Source organism: Onychomys torridus, chromosome 16, assembly GCF_903995425.1.
Source record: "Onychomys torridus chromosome 16, mOncTor1.1, whole genome shotgun sequence".
Lineage (NCBI taxonomy): Eukaryota > Metazoa > Chordata > Mammalia > Rodentia > Cricetidae > Onychomys > Onychomys torridus.
In genome coordinates, this window is record NC_050458.1 from 62033332 (window position 1) to 62053376 (window position 20045).

Below are 20045 nucleotides of genomic sequence, written 5' to 3' on the forward strand. Positions count from 1 at the left end.
TTAATCAAGCAAAACTAAAAAAAAAAAAAAAAAAAAAAAAAAAAAAAATTGAAGTGTGTCTGGGGCAGCGAGGAGTAATGCAGAGGCTGAGCCTACATACTAAAGTCTTTTTAGGGCATCCTTTCAGGGGGTTAGTTTTGAAAGTGTTGATAAAATATTTTGTGTGCTGTGTGTGTGCTTGTGTGTGAACTTGTGTGTGCTTATGTGTATACATGTGTTTTGTGTGTGTCCCTGGGTGTATATGTGTTTGTGTGCTTGTGTGTACTTATATGTGCTTGTGTGTATACTTTGTGTGATTGTACTTGAGTGTGTATACTTATTCGTGTGTGTGTGTGTGTGTGTGTGTGTGTGTGTGTGTGTGTGTGCTTGTGTGTATACTTTGTATGTTTGTATATATACTGGTTTGTGTGTGCCTTGTGTGTGCCTGTGTATACTTGTGTGTTTGTGTGTACTTTGTGTGTGTGTACACTTATGTGTAGGGGGAGATGTAGATGCCACAGTGGGTGGGTGAGCAGAAGTCAGAGGACGACCTTCTCACACTAGCCTGTGCCAGCCCTGCTCCTGGTTTGAGTGTCTTCACTGCCTTGAGGCCAGGCTCGCTGCCCTCGATTTTGGAGATCCTGTCTCTACCTCATCTGTCTAAGATGGGATTGCTGGTGCTTGGCTTCACCTCGTACCTCTGAAAATTTTAATTCTAAATAACAATTATTTTTATACACATAGAGAAAAGAGTGAACCCGGAATCTCCATCTCAGTGAAAATACTCTAAACCCAAGGAAATTGCATCAGGGCTACAGATGGCGCAGTGGTTAAAAGCATGCCTTGCTTTTTCACAGGACCAGAATCCAATTTCCAGCACCCGAGTCAAGAAGCTTAAAACTATTGTAACTCCAACTCCAAGGGATTAGGCACCTCTGGCCTGCAGATACCTGCACTCGTGTACACACACACACACACACACACACACACACACACACACACACACACTGAAATAATAAATCTTTGAGAAAGAAAGAAAATGTCACACTTGAGACCAACACTTGATTTCTCCATGAGCCTCCACCTCTCCCCACTATGTGCTCTGGCCCCACTATGTGCTCTCCCCACTATGTGCTCTGGCCCCACTATGTGCTCTCCCCACTATGTGCTCTCTCCCCACTGGCTTAAGACAGTAACTCAGCTGTGTAAGTCCAGGTTATTGCCTAGAAGGAAAACTATAAAAAGTTTTGAGTGAGGCAAATTTATAAAACACACATTAATTTTGTTCCTATATTTAAAATACATGAGATCAGGCTCCTACTTAAAAATTGATATGCCTAGGCCCTTAGAATTCCACACCACAACATTCAGTTCCAGGATTTATTACCATCTCCTTGTTTCCTATGTTAGGTCGAGAACCAGAGCTTTGAAAACCAGGGGTTGTTTGTTGTTTTATTCTGATTAAAAGCACCTTGGTTTCTATTTAGGTGTATCCTTCCCCTAACGTGGCATCTGGGCATTAGGAGAAGCCGGGATGGAATGCCATCACCCACTCACTCCCAGCACTGACTCTATTTCCCTGTCAAGCCCAACACTTGTTTCCTAGAATCAGCAGCCGGAAGCCCTTATGGGTCTCATCCGGGCAAGCTGCCATTTAGGGACCCTCTTCAATTTTGTTGCCAGAGTGATGCCAGCCCCATCTTACCCCAGAGGCAGCACATCCATGCCCTTCGTAGCTGAGATGATCGAAATATGAAGAAAGAAGAGAAGATGGCACCTGTGGTCACACCAGCTCCACACATCTTCTAATAAACAGCTGCAACCATGATAAAATGCCTGCTCGTGACATGGCTCTGAAGGATCCTGTCTACAAGGTAAGGGATCTGAGAAGCAGGGCGGTCATTTTTAACACTGTGTAATTATGTTCACAATACTGAGCCCCCATTCTGCATCCTATGTGGAGGCCCAAATTACTCCAAGTCTGAGAATCTGTTCTTGCTTTACCCAGCAGGGCTGCATAAGGGGATGATTTGACCACAGGCATGGTTACCAGGTGTTTGGAAGGGTCTGCACTTGGCTGTGCAGTGTGCTTTGATCTAGCAAGGGGGAGGTCTTTTGCCTTTCCCCTTGGTGTGTTATAAAAAGCCTTTTGAACCAGGCAGTGGTGGCACACGCCTTTAATCCCAGCACTCGGAGGCAGAGCCAGGCGGATCTTTGTGAGTTCGAGGCCAGCCTGGGCTACCAAGTGAATTCCAGGAAAGGCACCAAGCTACACAAACCCTGTCTCAAAGAAAGAAAAAAAAAAAAAAAAAAAGGGAAAAGAAAAGCCTTTTGAGGAAACCTTCCAGACTGGTGGGTGTTGACCCAGGCCCTCCTGAAGCTATCCTGTGTTTCTTTCTTCTCGTCAGCTAGGTCTCTTTTTCTACCTAATATTTCTTATCCCTCTCTCCTCTTCCTACGAGCCCTAGAAAAGGTGGGAAGGGTGGGAGCTGGACACCCCCCCCCCCAGTCTCCCACAATCCTATTCCCTCACCACTTGTTCCTTACTCCCTGCCGGACAGTGCCTAGGGAGCTGTCACATGCCCACTATTACAGTCAACCCTCCATCCTCATCTGTCTCTATAATATCCCCGTTGACCCTTCCCAATGTTCCCTGGGAAGATGTGCCCTCCTCTGCCTTTGATCGCTCTGATTTTCTGATTTTATCCCTTCTCCACGCCGATGGGTGTTTAAGGCAACCATTCTGTGGGACCCCTTCTCTTCTCCAGGGAGCATACTGAGCCTGGGTTTTCTTCTGCCCCAGTCAATCAGTCACTGTTTGGCCACACACAAGCCATGATTCTCTCTGAGCCTCCTTCACTCAAACCCTTGGGAGCTGTAGTGCTGGTTCATCCTAACCTGTGAGTGTGATGCCAATCCATCCTAACCCCATCCCTATGTTCCCTCAGTACATGGTACAGGTTTTGAAGGCCAGCGTGACTCTGGGGCTGGCAGCTGGAGCTGCTGGAAAACCAGATTCTAATACGGAAAGGAACTTGAAGCATCAGTTGGTCTGAACTCTCCATTTTAGTACCAGAGAGAAGTGATGGTCTCCTAGCAGATGTGGGAATCATCAGGTCTCCCAGGTTTTCACTTGTCCTAAAACTAGAATGTTCAGTGTCTTCCAAACCTGGCTGGAATGCAAGATATCAGAGCAAACTGTGACACAGAGGAAAAAATCTGGTTAGAATATATTAAAGCTGTTTTTGCCCTCTTAAAAAAATGAAGTCCCTATTGTAAGAAGAATAATTTTGAAGAGATACCGTGTACACCATGTGACGGTGCTTTACACAAACTGTACAATCTAGTCACCAAACACATCTGAGAGGGCATTTGTAGACAGGCAACTGAAACACCAAGTCACAGAGCACATGTATTTACACTGATTTAAATGTCTCAAGCACAGCACATTTGGGTCCACTTGGTGGTTCGTATAACTTAAGATTTTACAGATACACAGGCAAAGGGACAAACAAGTCTGCTACGATGAAGGCTTGGAGTTGCTCAGACATTTCAGTATCGACACATGTTCTTGGCAACAGATAATGACACCTTTAATTTTTTCAGCGAGAGCTTCTGTACCCGGATATAGCGTAAAGAATACGGAGAAGGGAGAGAGCCCAACAAGTACACCCCACTCCCTGCTCCCCAAGACGTGGCACAATCCCATGGATGTTATCAGTTTGTCCATTCTGGTCTGAAATGAAGATTTTTGGCTGAAAAACCTCCAAACTAACATTATGCTTTATACCTAACCGATTCTTCCTGTTACATCTTTTGAAAATGAAAGAAGTGACTAATGTTTTTCTTTTTGAGAGAGAGGGTGGGGGGAGCTCAACTTTGGTTCTAGTCGGTGTCTATTTAAAGAATGCTGATGCATAGCCTCCTTTTTCCTTTAAGATGGCCAAATAAAAGGATAATGGCCGGTCCTACTGCCTTCAGATCAGCTTTGCAATCACCCAAGGTGCTGAAGGCTAAGACACTGTCATCCAGCACTTAAACTCTCAAGATCGGCCTCATCTTTCCCCAGTACAGTGAGCAAACAGTGTGCTCTGCCTCACTTCCTAGCAACCATCTTAAGACACCATTTGGTTTTATCTCAAAAGACAAAACAATCTCTGCCCTGCCGTTGATTTTTGTGGACCACACAAAGTTAAATAGAGAGAGATTAAATCATGACAGCAGACAAACACAGGCACACAGCTAAGCGGATGCCACAAAGGGTGTGTCCGAGAACACGGAGTTGACGGAATCTGAGTCAGACTTCACCCTCGTGGACTTTAAGATGCCCTCGGCTATGACGGTCTCGCTGGGGAACAGCTTGACTTTCCCGTTCTGTCCCGCTGCAGTATCCTTCAGAGGCTCCAAAAACACCACTCTTTTCCCTGCCCTCCGTTCATCAGCGGAGGTGCCACCAGAGGGGCCGGGGCTGAGAATGGAGGACTGGGCACTGCTTTGGTTCAGCACATCCTTCTGTCTCTTGGATTTACATTTGCATGGGCATGGTGTCAGGTACAGATAGAGCAGTACCAGGACTATGCTGGCCACGCAGGCGGCCAGAGTGGTAAAAGCTGTGTTAAATGCCTCGTGAGCATGGGATCTGTTTACAGTGAAATTGCTCACATTTATCATGATATCCACAGTTTCATTTAACAGACGTTGCCTATTCATTGCAATGCAAGAGTAAACTCCAGCATCCTCCAAGCCAGGGCTCTCTATCACCAGACTGCCATTGTAAAACACATGAAAGTTTCCCATGTCTTTATCGGGCTCCAGCAGTCTGTTATCGGGACCAACCCAGATGAAATCAGTATTCCCGTTACCTGTCTTGCTGTCACAGTGGACAACCAGCCTTTCCCCGACCTGCGCCTGGTGAACAAAGCCAAGTGCGTGGAAAGAGCTATTGATGACACTCTCAGAACAGTTCAGGAAGGTATCCTGCAGCAGGGACAGCTGATGGGAGAGCCTGGAGTGGGGCCGCAGGCGACAGGTGTAGTCATTCTTAAAATCCACCACAGAGCTGAAGTGCCTACGATACCAAAAGATCAGCAGCGAGTACAAGGCACAGTCACAGACAAACGGGTTTCCGTGAAGGTAGATGCCTCTCAGCTGTTTTCCGGGCACTACATTTATATGGTGCATTGGTATGGAAGGGATTCGATTATAAGACACATCTAAAAATGTCAGATCGGCCAGCCTGAACCTCCCAACATACAAATCCATAGGGAACTGTGTGAGGAGGTTCCCACTCAAGTAGAGTTTCTGCAAGTGGGAGAGTCCTCCGAAGGCTGCCGGGTCCAGAGAGGAAATGTGGTTGTTGTAAAGTAAGAGTACCTCCAGAACCTTCAGCTCCTGGAACGTGGCACTTTTCACCGACTTCAGCCTATTGGATGATAAGTCGAGACACTTTAAATTGGGAGTTGTGGAGAAACTGCCCGTGGAGATGCTGGTGATGTTGTTGTGACGAACGATCAGTGTGCTCAGCTTGACAAACGACACGGGAATCCAGTCGGCATCCAGAAGTCCAATTCTGTTATAGCTCAGATCCAGTCTTTTAATCAGTCTGAAAAGGTTCCCAGGCACCCTAGACAGGTTCTTGTTGGTGCAGCTGACAATGTCAGTGGCGCAGATGCAAGCTGTGGGGCACATCCCTGAGGCTCCGGGGCTCACCATCACCGTGATGACCAACAAACACAGCAGCTCTCTGCAACCCGGTTTGACCGCTCCGGGCAGGGTGGGCAGTGTGGGCAGTGTGTGGAACCTTACCGACATTATGGTCGCCTCTCAGTCTCTTCCAGTCGCTTCTCACCAGCTCAGCCTCCCACCAATCTGTCAACAATATTTAAAAAGGAAGGGAAGTACAAGTTAACTGCCACTAGTTATTCCGTATTTACTTTCGTTCCAATTAACTTTGGAATGGCTTTCATTTCCAACAGGGGAAAGAAGGGGGGGAAAAGAAACCCTGTTAAATGCATTTTTCCTAGGTTCCTCCAACTCAGTACGATTTCCAGGTACCTTCTCTCAATGCAACCGTCTCACTACCAGAAACTCAGTTTTTAAAAAGGACGCATTCTGCCTTAACTCCCTCCACCGACACAAAAATACACAATCGCATCCCATAAACAATTGAACGGAAATACTTAGCCAGCCGTCGGTCTAGCCGACCACTCACAGCGCTGGGAAGCCGCAGCGGCTCGGGAGAGGCCGCCGACGGCCGTGCGCTCGGAAGGTCTGCGCGTCGCTCGCTCGGCTCGGGCCCCGCGCGCTCGCACCTTCCCTCCTGCTCCCGGTGGGCGGCAGCCTCTCAACTTTGGCGACTTTGGAGGCGGCGGCGGTGGCGCGGTGTCTCCGAGCTCTCGCTCGGCTGCAGGTACCACCCGGGGCTCGGCCGTGCCGGGAGCGGGGGTGGGGTGGGCGGCGGGTGAACCCGGCCCGCCGGTGGCGCTCGCAGGCTGCAGGGCCCGGGCTCCCGCGCCCGCCGCCCGCCTTTTATCCCGCGCGCCCGGGGTCGGGAGCGGGCGGGAGGCGGGTCCCCGCGTCCTCGCTCCTCGGGCGCCGCGGCGGGCGGAGCGGGAGGGAGGCGCAGCCAATCGCCGAGGCGGCCCCGTGCGGGCTCCGCGCCGCCTCTCGGCCGGGTGGGACCGCAGCGCGGCCTGCGACTCTGCACCCCCAGGCCCCGCGCCCCTCGCCCCGCACCCGCGGGGGAGCCGCCCAGCCCGGTAGGGAGCCGCCCAGTCTGCCCGGGAGCCGCGCACCGGAGCCCGCGCGTGGCGGCCCGCAGGTGGCACCCCACCCCGACCTCCGAGCCCGGCTTAGGGGCTGGGGCGAGCGAGGGGCCTGGCGGGCGCTGTGCACCGACCGGGTGCTTGCTGGGGTCCCCGCCCGGGTATGGAGGAGGAGGACAGGAGCGAGGGCCGCAGCGCGTTCCCTCCGGCGCCACCGGGGCTTGGCGGGGAGGGAGTGGGGGGGATGCTAAGGCGCTGCGGGGACGCCCCTCGGTTCCCTGGGAAAGTTCGAGCCCTTTCCTAACTCGGAGAAGGCGGCCCGAGGCACCGGGCCCAATTTTAGAAGCCAAGGGGGCAGGAAAGAAGGCTCAAGAGACCTTCCGGCTGGAGTGCAAAGATAAGGGCATTAGCCTTTAAAAAAAAATAAACAAACAAAAAATCCAGAGTCTTGCTGGCGGCTCCGAGACTAGGATTAATGCCGTAGGGGTGGCTACTACGCAGAAGGACTTGTCCCCTAGAGGCCATGCTGCCACCAGGCTCCAGTAGACCGAGCTAGCGTGCTGGGAAGGCGTAAGCTGGACAAGGCCATGTGAAAATGAGGTAGAGCTTGAGGCTGGTGAGCTTTTCGATTCAAAATCCATTTTTGCTTAAGGCTTAAACGATGAGATTTTGACTGAGCCAAATGATCCATTTGGCCGTTGTACACGGATTAAAAGGAATAAATTACTGCCCCTACAAAACATGCTCACGGCTGTAGAAGGGGTGGGAAGCCAATGAAAGGCCGACAAAACTAGGGAGACAGTGGGGGGCAGAGCATGTGACTGGTAATACTACTTAAAAACTAAAATGATTACCTCACCCCCCTACCCCCCCACCCACCCCATTCCAGGCAACCTTAAATTTAGTAAAAACTCCCCGAGTGAGTTTTTGGCATGGCTCTGGTGGACCCGTACAAGTGTGCTGTGTTAACCTGTTGGTGGACTGGCTCCGAAATAGCATTGTGTAGCCAAGTGTTTTCAAGCGAGAGCAACCTGATTGGTGGTGTTTTCACTTTCACTGAAGGCCGTCTTGAAACCGTAAATACCCAGCCCAGGGCACTCCGAGAGCGCATTCATTCTTCCCTTCCCCAGAGACACAGGTGAAGCTTTTCTGTTAGCCCTCACCCCTGGCTTCTCAGAAGACTTGGGTTTGAAGCCTTCATGGTCACAAACTTGAATATAGCCTAGAAGTGGAACCAGGTCATCAAAGGAGTAAATGACCAGCATGTGACAGGGCTTTGCAGTATTTTACTAACAATCCTACTGGAAGGGGAACCAGGAAGGCTATTAGCCTGTGCTGAGCACAAAATGATCAAAAATGGGTGTGTGTTTAAGAAATGGGGAGCAGAAGTTATGTTAGAGTTGGAGGCAGCTTGCAGAAGTATCTTGCCTTCAGTCTGCGGCATAAACTAGCTGTTCCCAAACTCATAGGCAAATCTATGTGAGACCTGACCTTTGCCGCTCCCCCCATGTATGTCCAAGGCAAGAGAAACGTGACGGGGTGTGTTGACGGGCATGGAATGAGACCTCTGACTTTATTAGACAGCACAAGGCATGGCCTTGTTTTGTGGAAGATGACATTCTTATTCTTCAGCCACCCCCTAACCTTTATCTTCTAATGGGTCCCCGTGTTAGTCCATTTTCTGTTGCTCTAACAATACCCCAAACAGGGCGCTTCTTGCAAAGGAAGGTGATTGAGCGCACAGTTACAGAGACGGGATGGCCCAGGTCGTCCCTCAGTTCTGCCTCTGTGTGGACCCCCCTGGTGCTCACAGCACGTAGATGGAATGGTCACAAGGTGAGACAGGAAGTGGAACAGCATGTCAGAGAGGCTCAGCAGCCAAGTTTGTTCTTTTTCTAACACCGCTAGCACCTGTGGTCCCTTCAGACTGGCATGGATCCCTTCCTCAGGAATGTGTGACTTGGCATGGGGCCCCACCCCCTAAAAGTCCCAGGCCCTGACACTGCCACACATGGTCCAGCTTCTATTGCATGAATTTTTGGGGGGGGACATATTCAAATTGTATTCAAACCATAGCACCCCTCTCTGATGTAAGGAAAATTCTATGAAGGCTACAGTTTTCCATGTCATGGTCACTGTTGTCGGACACTGAGTTGGCATTAGGTAAGATCTGGATGAGCTGACTAACGAGCCCACTCTAGGTGGTGGTTGGTGGTCTTGGTCTCCCGGTGTCTGAAAGCAGAGGGAGAAATGAAGGGATCCTGACAAACATTTGAGTCCTGGATCCAGCCACACCTGAAAGCCACCAAATGTTTTCATGTTTTAACTATATTCTCCACCGGCCCCTCTTTGTTTTGTGTGAACCATTCTACCTTGTGCTTGTTTCCCTTGTGACTGACCTAGTCCTAAGGCACCCAGTGAAGGCGTACTTCTGCGCTTACGTGCCAGACGGAGCGTCGTTTGCACATGTTATTTCACCCACTGTTCACCTCCACCCCACAGCATGACACCGTCCCATAACCCAGATGATAAATAGCGGTACTCCAAACTGTTTGAAAATGGAATGTGTAGACATGGTCTTGAGGCTCCACTTGAAGAATTTCAGTTGAACAGGACAGAGAAGTTTCTTCCTGTTGCCTGGAATGAGTACCAAGACAGATGGCTGAGTGCCGTCTCGGGGCCTTAAAATAGGACAGATGGATATTCCTCTGGTCCCGTCCACTTGGTATTCTCTTCTGGTGTTTTTGGCCATTTGGTAGTGACTCAGTGGATAGTAGGAAGTGTCTTTGACACGTGGCTTGATTTTGAACCTCGTGTGCTGAGATGGGTGTGATTGTGGAGCATCTTCCTGGCTTTGGAAGCTGATCCTGGATGGAAGTGGTGATTGAGATGAGGTCTGTGGCTTCCAATTTCTCAGGTTATATTAAAAAACTTAAAGAATTAGAGATCAAAGGCAAGAAATTAGTATAGCAGGAGTATATTAGTCAGACTTCCCTGGGAAGTATATATACAAAGGGGATTCACTGCTGTGACTCACACCGCTGTCTGGGTAGTTCATCATTGGTACTCATCACACTGGGGAGGCTGAGAACCTGGTAGCGGTGCAGCAGTCTGTGGGGCTGGGACTGAGGCTTAGAGGATCCCCTGTTCCACTCTTGGATGGATTCTTCAGTCCGTGTTGGAAGCCTGAAGAAGTTGCGCTCTGCTATCAGCAACAGAATAGGAGAATAGCAGTGGCACCAGTGGAATAGATGACCTTGCCAGCAAGAGCAAGGACCAGCAGGCAAAAGGCCACGCAGACCTTTTGGCCTCCAGACCTCCTTCACCTGAGCTGCCGTGAGGAGGTGCTTGTCCTTGTTTAGGCTGCGTCTTCTCATCTCAGAAACCCGATCGAGAAAATCCCTCCAGGTGTTCCCAGCCAGCTTGCCTTTTAGTTGAGTCCAGATCCAGTTGACAAGCAAGATTAACTGTCACGACTGGTCATTTTTACTAATAACTAACGTTCAGTAGGGCTTTCTCTCCTGTACGAGGGTTTCCCCATCCTTTATCTCCTTTGGATTCTAGCAAGTTTCCTGTGATCCAGTGAAATTCCTTTGTCTCCCTCTCTTCCCGTCTCTCCTGTCTCTGTATCTCTCTCTCATTCTGTCTCTGTCTGTCTCTGTCTCTGTCTCTGTCTCTCTCTGGTGTGTGTGTGTGTGTGTACACGCGCGCTACCCCCCCCCCCCCCTGCTGTGGCACTCTGTTCTTTTGAAAGTCTGCTCATGGAGTCCTTGCTACCAGGTAGTACTATAATAGCGGAACAGGAGAGTACGTGTCCTGGAGAGCGAGGGTTTTCATATTAGGTGAGAGCACTGGACAGTAGGGTCACCCAGAACTTCACCTGAGTCAGCGGTTGTACTTTGGGTCCATGTCTCACAAACTGGGGAGAGACATTCACAGACAAGAAGGGTGTGTGTGTGTGTGGAAGGGAGCTTTTTGTTATAGAGCTACAGCTTAAAGAGAAGATTGAAGATCTGTTGCAGAGAGCTCGGGAGAGGATCCAAGAGAGGGAGAAACCCACTGAACTGTTCGTCTGGGGGCTTTTTATAGGATGGCAGAAACTAAAGAAAGATGGGGACATTTCTGTTCTGATTGGTTCATTTGCTGAGCATATCACAAGTAGAGCCAGTGGCCGCGGTCCACACCCTGTGTGTGTCCCCTGGCCCGAAGGGGGAGGTGGCCACAGTGCTCACCTGATGCTGTCTCGGGGAGTGGTGAAGCTTTGAAGCCCCAGTGTACCTTCGGCTTGTTTGTTCGCTGTTGACCGTGACCGTTGGCCGCTCGCCCTGGCTGCTTGCTTGCCCTGGCCGTGGTTGCTGGTGGAGACCTTGCTGGTGTGGCTGGCTTTGGTTGGACCCTGGTGGGGTCTGCTCACCATTACTTTGTTCTCATGCTTACATGATCGGCTTGCGGCTTTGCCCTGGTGGGAGCTGACTGCTTCGTGACTACAGAGATGCACCTGCTGTTTTCCTTGGTTACTTCATATCTAGCTCCCTGTCTTCGGGTGGGCCCTTTTCTGGAACAGGTGGAGGCCTTTTTCGAAATCATTTTTTACCCATAGTGAAGCCTGTTATAATTGGCTGCATTAGAAATAGGAATATGTGAACACTACAGTGCCTTTCACACATTCCTCCAGGAAGAGGGTCTTTGGGAGAGCCAGGTGGTCTGCCAGAACTTCCTCTGGTCAGCTTGCTTCTCGAATATTCCTAATATCCCTTTTCTCCCTAACCTCTATTTCGCTGCTACAATAGGACTTTTACTCAAGTGTTGACCCGTAGGAAATATACAGTTTTGCCTACCAACTCCAGAAGTGCACCCACCCTTAGCCTTTCCTGGTTTTAGCTGGCCCCTGCTGGTTTGTGTTAAGTTGCCCAACATTTGCAAGGGAGGCAGCGCCCTGCCCCGTGTCCCTCACTATTGGAGATGTATATTCAGGGAAGACTCAGGCTCCAGCTCAGATGCTGTATGGACTCCAGGAGGCATGTGTCAACCTACAGCTTGCTTTTCTGGAAGTACCTCTAGCCGGTTGGAAATGGTTCAGAGACCACGTTCCCCTCCCCAGGGAGAGCCTAGGGTGGACATCTCTGAAGCAGTATCCACTCACTGGCTTCATCTTCATTTCGAGTTATTGTTGCTAATCAATGGAGGGAAAAGTCACCGTTTTAGACATTTTAACTATACAATTTAGCTTATTCTAAATCGGAAAGTCCCCTCTTCGGTATGCTTACAGTTCTATGCATTGAGCATCACCCTCTAAGCCAGTACCCATTAAGTAGTCATACCTGGTCCTCCCTGTTGAAGTTTAAATGTGAAATGTCCCCCAAAGGCTGATGTTTGAACAGCTGATACCCTGTTGGGTGCAGGCCTGGAAGTGGGGCTTAGCTGGAGGAAGTGGTTTACTGGAGGAAGACCTGATGCTTTCACAGTTTAGCCTTCCTGCCTGCCTGCCTGCTGGCTGCTTCCTGTCTGTGTCTGTACTGTGTGCCTCCCCACCAGGATGGACTGTGCAGCCTTGTACTGTAAGCCAAGGAACCCTCCCTTAAGCTACTTCCTCTGAGGGATTTTTCACAATAATAAGAAAAGTAGCTGCTATGTCCTTCCCAGCCTCTTTTAAGCACTGTCCTCCTTTCCATCTCTGGGGATCTGCCTATTCTGGCTAAGTGCATAAATGGGATCCTGCAGGAGGTAGCCTTCTGTGTATGACGTCACTCATTTACCCTTTTCAAGGTTTGAGTGGCATTGGAACCAGCCTGTTGGAATCCCTGCATAGCAATTGGTTTAGCTCTGCTTGAATATAAAAAGGGGAGGTGGCCACAGTCCCATTTGTTCAGAGTCTTGAACTCTAAAAGCATTAGATCACTGTGTGATGACAGAACTCTCCTAGTGCTATGAGGTTGAAGACTCAAGTCTTCAGCCAAGTTCCCATAACTTACCCTAAATCCCAAGGATTAATTAATTAATATGACAAATACTGTTCTCTAAAGGTGCTTCCAGCTTCCAAACTTTATCCTGAGCTTTGGGTAACAGTATGGCCTCCGTTGTTCAAGTCGGGGGCATTGAGTGGCAAACAGTAGCTCCTGACCAACTGGGACATAATTTGTCATGTGGGTCAGCAACTGTTGTACCGAGCACACGGCCTTCTCGGGCTCTGAAGAAGTTGGTGTCTGTCTCTTGCTTCTTCTGCAAAAGCCACATAAGGACCATCCTTGACAGATGACAGCCTGCTTGATCAAGTATTTGATTTTTTTAAATTATTTACTTGGTGAGTTAGTTGAGGGTTTTTGTTTTTTCTTTTCTTTCCTTTTTGGAAATAAGGTCTAGGCATGTAGCTCATGCTAGTGGGATCTCAGTGTGTACCCCACACAGGCTTTAAACTCTAGATCCTCCTGCCTCAGTCTTCTGAGTGGCAGGATTACAGGTGTGTCACCAGGATCTGACTTAGGGATTCAGCTATGGTTGCGTATCACATGCTCATTACAGCATCTTTTCTAGCAGAAAAAAGGGGAGGGCACATTCTTAATGTGGCAGGCGTGTGGGTAAACAAATTAGTATGCATACATCTGGTGTCACGCTATATTTATTGCCTCTTTTGCTGTGGGTTGTGACTGAGGGTGAGTAACCGAATGTCAGGCTTGGGGGGAAAAATTGGCAACAGTAAGTTTCTGAACATTTGACAACCAAAAATTAATTCAGAGTTAAATACACAGCGGATCTGAGGGATCCCTGACAGTGCTCACCTGTGTTGCAGTATGTGATATCACTGCAGCCTTGGTTCTGAACATACGCCATGCACACCTTGTGCCGTCGTGCCGTGCAGTGCCGACGAATGTGCCAGAAACACCCCAGCGTGGATCCAGTACTGTAGTACGCTATGAATTGCAGTATTGTTACTGCATATGCAAGGGTTTCTGCTCCTAGAGAAACATAACAGTCTAACTCTGGAAAATGAAAACATTCAATGTTCTTCTACCATCGCTCCTCAGCTTACAAATACTGAATTAGTATGTTTGGATTATGTTGTGTTAGTTTGTCTTTAAATATTATTGTCTGAACTGCTGACTAGTGTTTCATTAAAAAAAGATCATTAAGCAAAAAATTGACTTAGGATTAGGATAGAATTTCTGAAATTGCCCAAACATGACGTCTGCCATTTTGTGTTATGCATTTATGCAAAGTAGTTTATCATCACTGGTGATTATAAAGTGAAAATATCAATCCATTCAGGAAAACAAATTGACAATGCTGTGTCCTTCAGTATCAACTACTTGCCATGATTTGAAGATTCAATTATTTTTTAAAGTACATGTGTGCACCAGAAGAGGGCATTGGATCCCTGTTGACAGAGTTATAGGCAGTTGTGAGCCATCCAACTTGAGTACTGAGAACTGATCACTGGTCTGGTCCCTCTGCAAGAGCATCACATCCTGTTTACCAGTGAGCCATCCCTCTAACCCCAAGATTTAATGCTTTCTGTGAAAATGAACCACGTTCATCTTATTGTAATGAAAGTTTGCTTTCATCTCCAACAATTAGTAAAATTAAATACCAAAAATTGTTTTAAAATAAAATTTTTATTCCAGCACATTTTCAGTTAGTTTGCATACCTATCTTACACACACACACACACACACACACACACACACACACACACACACACACACACATCTGTCATCTTATAAAAATGTATAGGGCAAAAATGGGTCACCAATGGGAAAGTTTAAGAAGTCCTGCTTTATTGCTATTCAAAATCCTGTGGAAGGGTAATATTTGATGACATCAAAACTACAAACTGGAAAAATTCTGATTGTTGTTAAAAGAAATATATGTAGGCATATTTATGAATTGTAGATTATGTGAACAAGTTATGTTCCTATATCACCAGGGGTTTTAAAAACACACCTTTTCTTTCCTTATCTGCATGTTTTATTATTGTATAATACTTTTATGACAAGGAAAATACAGAGTTCTAGCTGGCTGGAGTTTGTGGTTAGTGGTGATTTGTGACTAATCACGAATTAGTCACCTCTTCGGTTTCTGAGCTCCAGACCCTTCTGTAGTTCTCAAGCGGCAGTGAAGTAGCCCGTCTTGGGAGAGGGCAGTAGTGGCAGTGAAGTAGCCCGTCCTGGGGGAGGGCAGTAGCTATCACCTGTGTCGGCTACAGTTGTTTACTTGGCAGATATGTGCTAAGTGCCTACAGTGTGAGAATTCTAGTGAGGTATGAATGGCCTGACGGCCACACCGGTGTGACTGGACGGAGGCACACAAAAACAGGTTCCTTACTGACCATTAGTCTGCATTCCCAGGTCCAGGTCAGGACTCCACATCCTTTGCTGGATTTCACTGCAAAAAGCTGTGAGTCCCCTCCCAGACACAACTGTCATCCAGCCTTTGGGAAGGTCTCATGCTCCCCTGTCCTTTGCTTTTCAATGAAAAATGAAAATAATAATAATTAAAGACCTTTTCCCTAATCATGAAAATATTGTGTGCTTAATGTAGAAAGATTGGAAGGTGGAGGAGAATCAGGGAATGACATTCATAATCTCCCTCGTAAATTGAAGTTTCTGCTCAAAGAATAAATTTTCTGGAGTGAGGAACCTGAAGTCTATAAAATGATTTTCTTCTCTGTCACAGTTTTGCATTGATAGAAAGAGACCTCCTGCTCCTCTTCCTCCTCTTGCTTCCTTTTCCTCCTCCTGCTCCTCTTCCTCTTCCTCCTCCTGCTCCTCTTCCTCCTTATCCTTCCTCTTCCTCCTCCTGCTCTTCTTCCTCTTCCTCCTCCTGCTCCTCTTCCTCCTCCTGCTCCTCTTCCTCCTCCTGCTCCTCTTCCTTCTCCTGCTCCTCTTCCTCTTCATTCTCCTGCTCCTCTTCCTCCTGCTCACCTTCCTCTTCCTCTTCCTCCTGCTCCCCTTCCTCCTCCTCCTGCTCCTCTCCCCTCTTCTCCCTGTGTTGCTATGGAACCAAGGCTGGCCTCCAACTGTCCAATCGCTGAGTTTCTAGGAGTCCATCAACATGCCCTTTCTCTTTCATTTTTCAAATTCAGCCTTAGGGATGAAATACACAGGTAAGAATTTGCTTCTAAAAACTTGTGGGGCTGGGGAGACAGCTCAGTGGAGGAAGTGTTCACTGCTCAGGCATGAGGACATGAATTCAAATATGCACAACCCATATACAAAACTAGAGCCATATGCCTGTAACCCCAGCACTCCCCAGACATAGGTGGATTCCAGGGGACTCACTGACCAGCCAGTCTAGGTGAAACTGCAAGCTCTGGGCTCAGTCTCAAAAAAAAAAAAAAAAAAAATGTGGAGAGCTTTTGAGAAGACATTCAGTATCCACCTCTGGTCCCCACAGATGTATGCATGGGTAAACACACTGCAAACATATGCACACACACAAACACAACATGCACACACCAATGAAAATCTCGGTGTGCTAAAACAGATTATCTAGGGTTATCTGGGACATAAATGGCAGGGGTCTAATTTTCATTTTGCTTATCACTACCCTGAAGGGATCATCTCATTGAATTCCTGAATGCTCTTACATCCTCAAAACCGGGGTCCTCATGCTCATTCTGATGCACACTGGTAACATTTAAAGCTCCCGGTTTTGAGGATCTCCTGTAGCATTAATTGTCACCGCTTCAGAAAGGCTGGTGTGATTATTCAAAGTACCATCTAATTTGAAGCAAACATCATTCACCAGCTCACCTCACCACAAATGAAATAAGATAGCACTGAGAAAGGACAAGAGACCTCGCTGTTCCACAGCCAGCACGACCACAGTGCTCCGTCAGTTATTTGCAGCAAACAGGCTTTTGTGGTTGGTGCTCCGTGGATAATTTGCCGTGGAACTCTGACCTTTCAATTTGTAGTAGTGAAATGTAGCATCACATTCCCTAGGAGAAGGGCTTCTGGAAAGATCACAGGAAGCGGTCATAGCAAGTGCACACCGTCTAGACAACACTTCCTTCACACTCTGTACTATGCTTCTCGTTGAATTGCTACAAGGACCCTAGGAATTGGCTATTAAAACCCCCATTTTCTAACAAGAGCTATGGGGCTTAGTTGGTGAACTGAACCAAGATCACAGGTAGAGCCTGCTCTCTTACCCTGGTCTTTCTTAAAGCTTAACCATTAATGCTAATGTTTCCCATTTAGGGAGTAGCAGGGCCAACCATGATTTAAATTCCATTCAGCAAATATTGTTAGTCTTGGCCACACTCCCAGAACTATAATGTGGTTGCTCTCTTCTAGGAATCTGTAGTGTGATTGGAAATAAATATCGGCAGTGACGCAGTATAGAGAATGCATCTCTAAGCTGGAGGTGACCAAGAGCTGAAATGCTTGCCCCAGAAAAATGCGGAACTTCAGTTCTTACTCATTTTGTAGGCAAAATATCTGATTCAACAAAATGAACTGTATGTAAGTAAAAATATGCCGGAGAAACTTAAGTAATCAGGGGGGAAAAACTGTTTCAGAATTAAGAGACCAGTGATGCAGGGCATAGTGGTAAGCACTTGTAATCCCAATTCTCGGGAGGTGGACAGAAGAGGATCTGTTATTCAAGACTAGCCTCAGCTATGTGGCAAGATTGAGGTTAGCCTGGGCTACGTGAGATCCTGTCTCAGAAACAAATGACAAGAAAAGGAATTAAGCAACCTTAAGATCCCTCTTCTCTGTGATGTTAACGAAGAATTATAAGCAAGGTCAGAAAACACCCCGTGATTAATGCCAAATAGCAGTGTAGAAAAAATAGGGTGATATGGTAAAATGGACCGTTAAATAATCAGATCCCTGGATTTTGGTCCCAAATGCTCTGTTTCTTGACTGTGTGGTCTTTAGTCAGTAACCCGGCCTTTCAGATTCCAGCCTTCCAGGTGTGTGATATAATGGAGATGCAGTTTGATTTTGCAAGGCTGCTTCAGGTGAGACAGGTGAATAGGGCTTTGGGAATTATAAAGCTGTAAAAAGAGTATTTTGACTTAGTGCCCTTGACCTCAGCTATGGTTTGTTATAGCACAGATGTCCAGTAAATGTTTGTTGAACCTCATGGCCAGGTGTATGTACAGAATAAACAGAGATGGAGAGGTGGTTCGCCACAGTATGTTTGTGCCAGGGAAGTGGCTCCCCCAGCCCTGCGCTGCCACAGGGTAGCAGGTCCCATTTGCTCAGCCGGCTTCACTTTCTCTCTGCAGCTGCAGATGACAGCTGGTGTACCCTCCTGGGCTTCTCAGAGCCCCGGGGGGAATGGTGAAGGCGACTTCTTTGGTGGAGGCCTTTAGTTAGGAGTGGAGATGAGCTGTCTCAGTGTTGAATGGAAAATGCCCAAAGGGTACTATAGAAAAAGCGGAATCAAAGCAAACAAACAAAAAAAGAGTCACCTCGGAGAACAGTTTTGACATGCCGCCCTTTGCCCTCTACGCAGTGTTAGACAACCGTGGTGGAAGGTGAGGCTTTCCTTGGCAGCTACTGCGCAGAAGCGAACAGGCTGCCAGCGCGTGCTCACTGACATTCCCGCTTCCAGGAAACAAGAGGGTGATGAGAGCACACTTAACTATGGGAGTTGTCCGTATTTGCCTCAAAATAAAGTTCTCCACGTACTCAGTTATATGTGTTAAAATGACTGGACAGCTGTTTGCTGGGGGTTTAAACTGGGCATCTTGGCTGTTGAATCAGTGAGTGTTAAAAATGTTTGCCGGCTTTTCAGGGTGGTCCAGGTGGGGCCAAAGCAGGGGCGGCCCTGTTGCTCCTACCTGCAGATCTAGAAGCTTGATATTTCTGGCATCTTTCGTATATGGAGAATGATGTGAAACAGAAACCAAAGAATGTCGAACTATCAATTTAAAGTAAGGGTTTGGTGGATCAGAACTCCATGGGGGCCTCTCTCTGCCTGAAAGAAAGCCTGAAGAAGCCAGAGCTGTAGACAGGAATATGTTTGGTGAGTATGAAATAATAGTAAACAAGAGTATTTGAGTAGCTCAATATTTAGTGGTGTATCAAGCTATTATAAGCGGATGGCACACGAGAGATCCCAAGTCATCATTGAAATCTTTTGTGTTCCTTATTGAGACAGAATCTGGTTTTAAACTTGCGATCCTCCAGCTCAGTCCTCCCATGTGCTAGGGATTACAAGCACACACCAACTCCTATTTCTCAGTGAATTAGGGGTTTTGTTATTTCTGTTTGTTTGAGGCAGGGTCTTGTGCATCCCTAGCCTGGCCTCGAACTCAATAAGTAGGCAAAGATGATGTTGAACTTCCGTCCTCCTGCTCATACTTCTCAAGTGTTGAGATGACAGGATAAACCACCACGCCCCATTTATTCGGGGCTTCATGCATACATGCATGCTAGACAAGGACTCTACCAATGGAGCTACATCCTCAGCTCCAGCGAACCTTGTTACGCCAGAAATACAATGGCCTCTGATTCTGCCCCAGTGGGAAGAAAAATGCTGGTCCTATTTAGACTGATCCTTCCTCTTTCCCTTTATCTGGACGTTAGCAGAGTAGAAAGAGGCAGCACATCGCTGTAAAGAAGGTAGAATATTGATGAGGAGAGAGGAGCATGGATAAAGAGCACAGAATTTGTGCCAGAAAAACTATCAGCAATCTGGGGAGCTACCTGGAGAGATAAAGGCTCAGAAGTCGGTCAGCAGAAGCAGGTATTTGCAGAGCCTCGATAAAATACAGTTGTAAATACTTGTATTGGGAGGAAAGCGGACAGTTACATAGGCAGAAATTGCATTCTGTCCAGCTAATTTGATGGGGAAGAATGCTAGCGAGGACAGGCACGAGACCAGACTCAGAGAAGGGGGTGAGCAGAACTGTGTGCCCTGGAAGGCAACCGACATACAGGACTCCTACCAGCACAAATGTCCACTGCGCTTCCTTCAGCCACCAACCTCCCAGTGGCAGAGACTTAGAACAACACAGATTGTTTTTTATACTTTATAGTAGTAGAGTCTGTTCACTTTGGGCTAAACTTATTTTGAGAGATTCATCAGTAGTTTTGGCTTTGGGGTTAGCTGTAGATCTGTATGATATTCCTCTGTGTGTCAGTGCTGAAATTTCTTTAACCATTTCATTAACAGAGTCATTTGGGTAGCTTCTAACCCTCTGACCCTCCCCTCCCCCGTGTGTATGTGTGTGTGTGTGTGTGTGTGTGTGTGTGTGTGTGTGTGTGTGTGTGTGTGTACATACATACCTGTATATGGAACCCAAAGAGCAATGTCGGGTGTCTTTCTCAGTTCCTCCCCACTTTA

The 20045-nt window shown here is 47.7% G+C and overlaps 2 protein-coding genes across 2 annotated transcripts in view; one reads left to right on the plus strand and one right to left on the minus strand.

Moving 5' to 3' along the window:
* Window positions 1-3378: 3378 nt before the first annotated feature.
* On the minus strand, window positions 3379-6227 carry Amigo2 (adhesion molecule with Ig like domain 2). Its single transcript, XM_036208082.1, has 2 exons — window positions 6159-6227; window positions 3379-5847 (listed from the first exon to the last, which is right to left on the minus strand). The coding sequence occupies exon 2, from the start codon at window positions 5788-5790 to the stop codon at window positions 4222-4224; it is 1569 nt and encodes a 522-aa protein (XP_036063975.1). The 5' UTR covers window positions 5791-5847; window positions 6159-6227; the 3' UTR covers window positions 3379-4221.
* Pced1b (PC-esterase domain containing 1B) overlaps window positions 6193-20045 on the plus strand; it is a 141690-nt gene continuing 127837 nt past the window's right edge. The window contains 1 exon segment of the mRNA XM_036208083.1: window positions 6193-6737. The gene's annotated coding sequence lies outside the window, so the exon portion shown is untranslated.

Excerpts from the sequence above, each read along its gene's own strand:
- Amigo2 (XM_036208082.1), bottom strand. The coding sequence starts at position 5,790 with ATGTCGGTAAGGTTCCACACACTGCCCACACTGCCCACCCTGCCCGGA.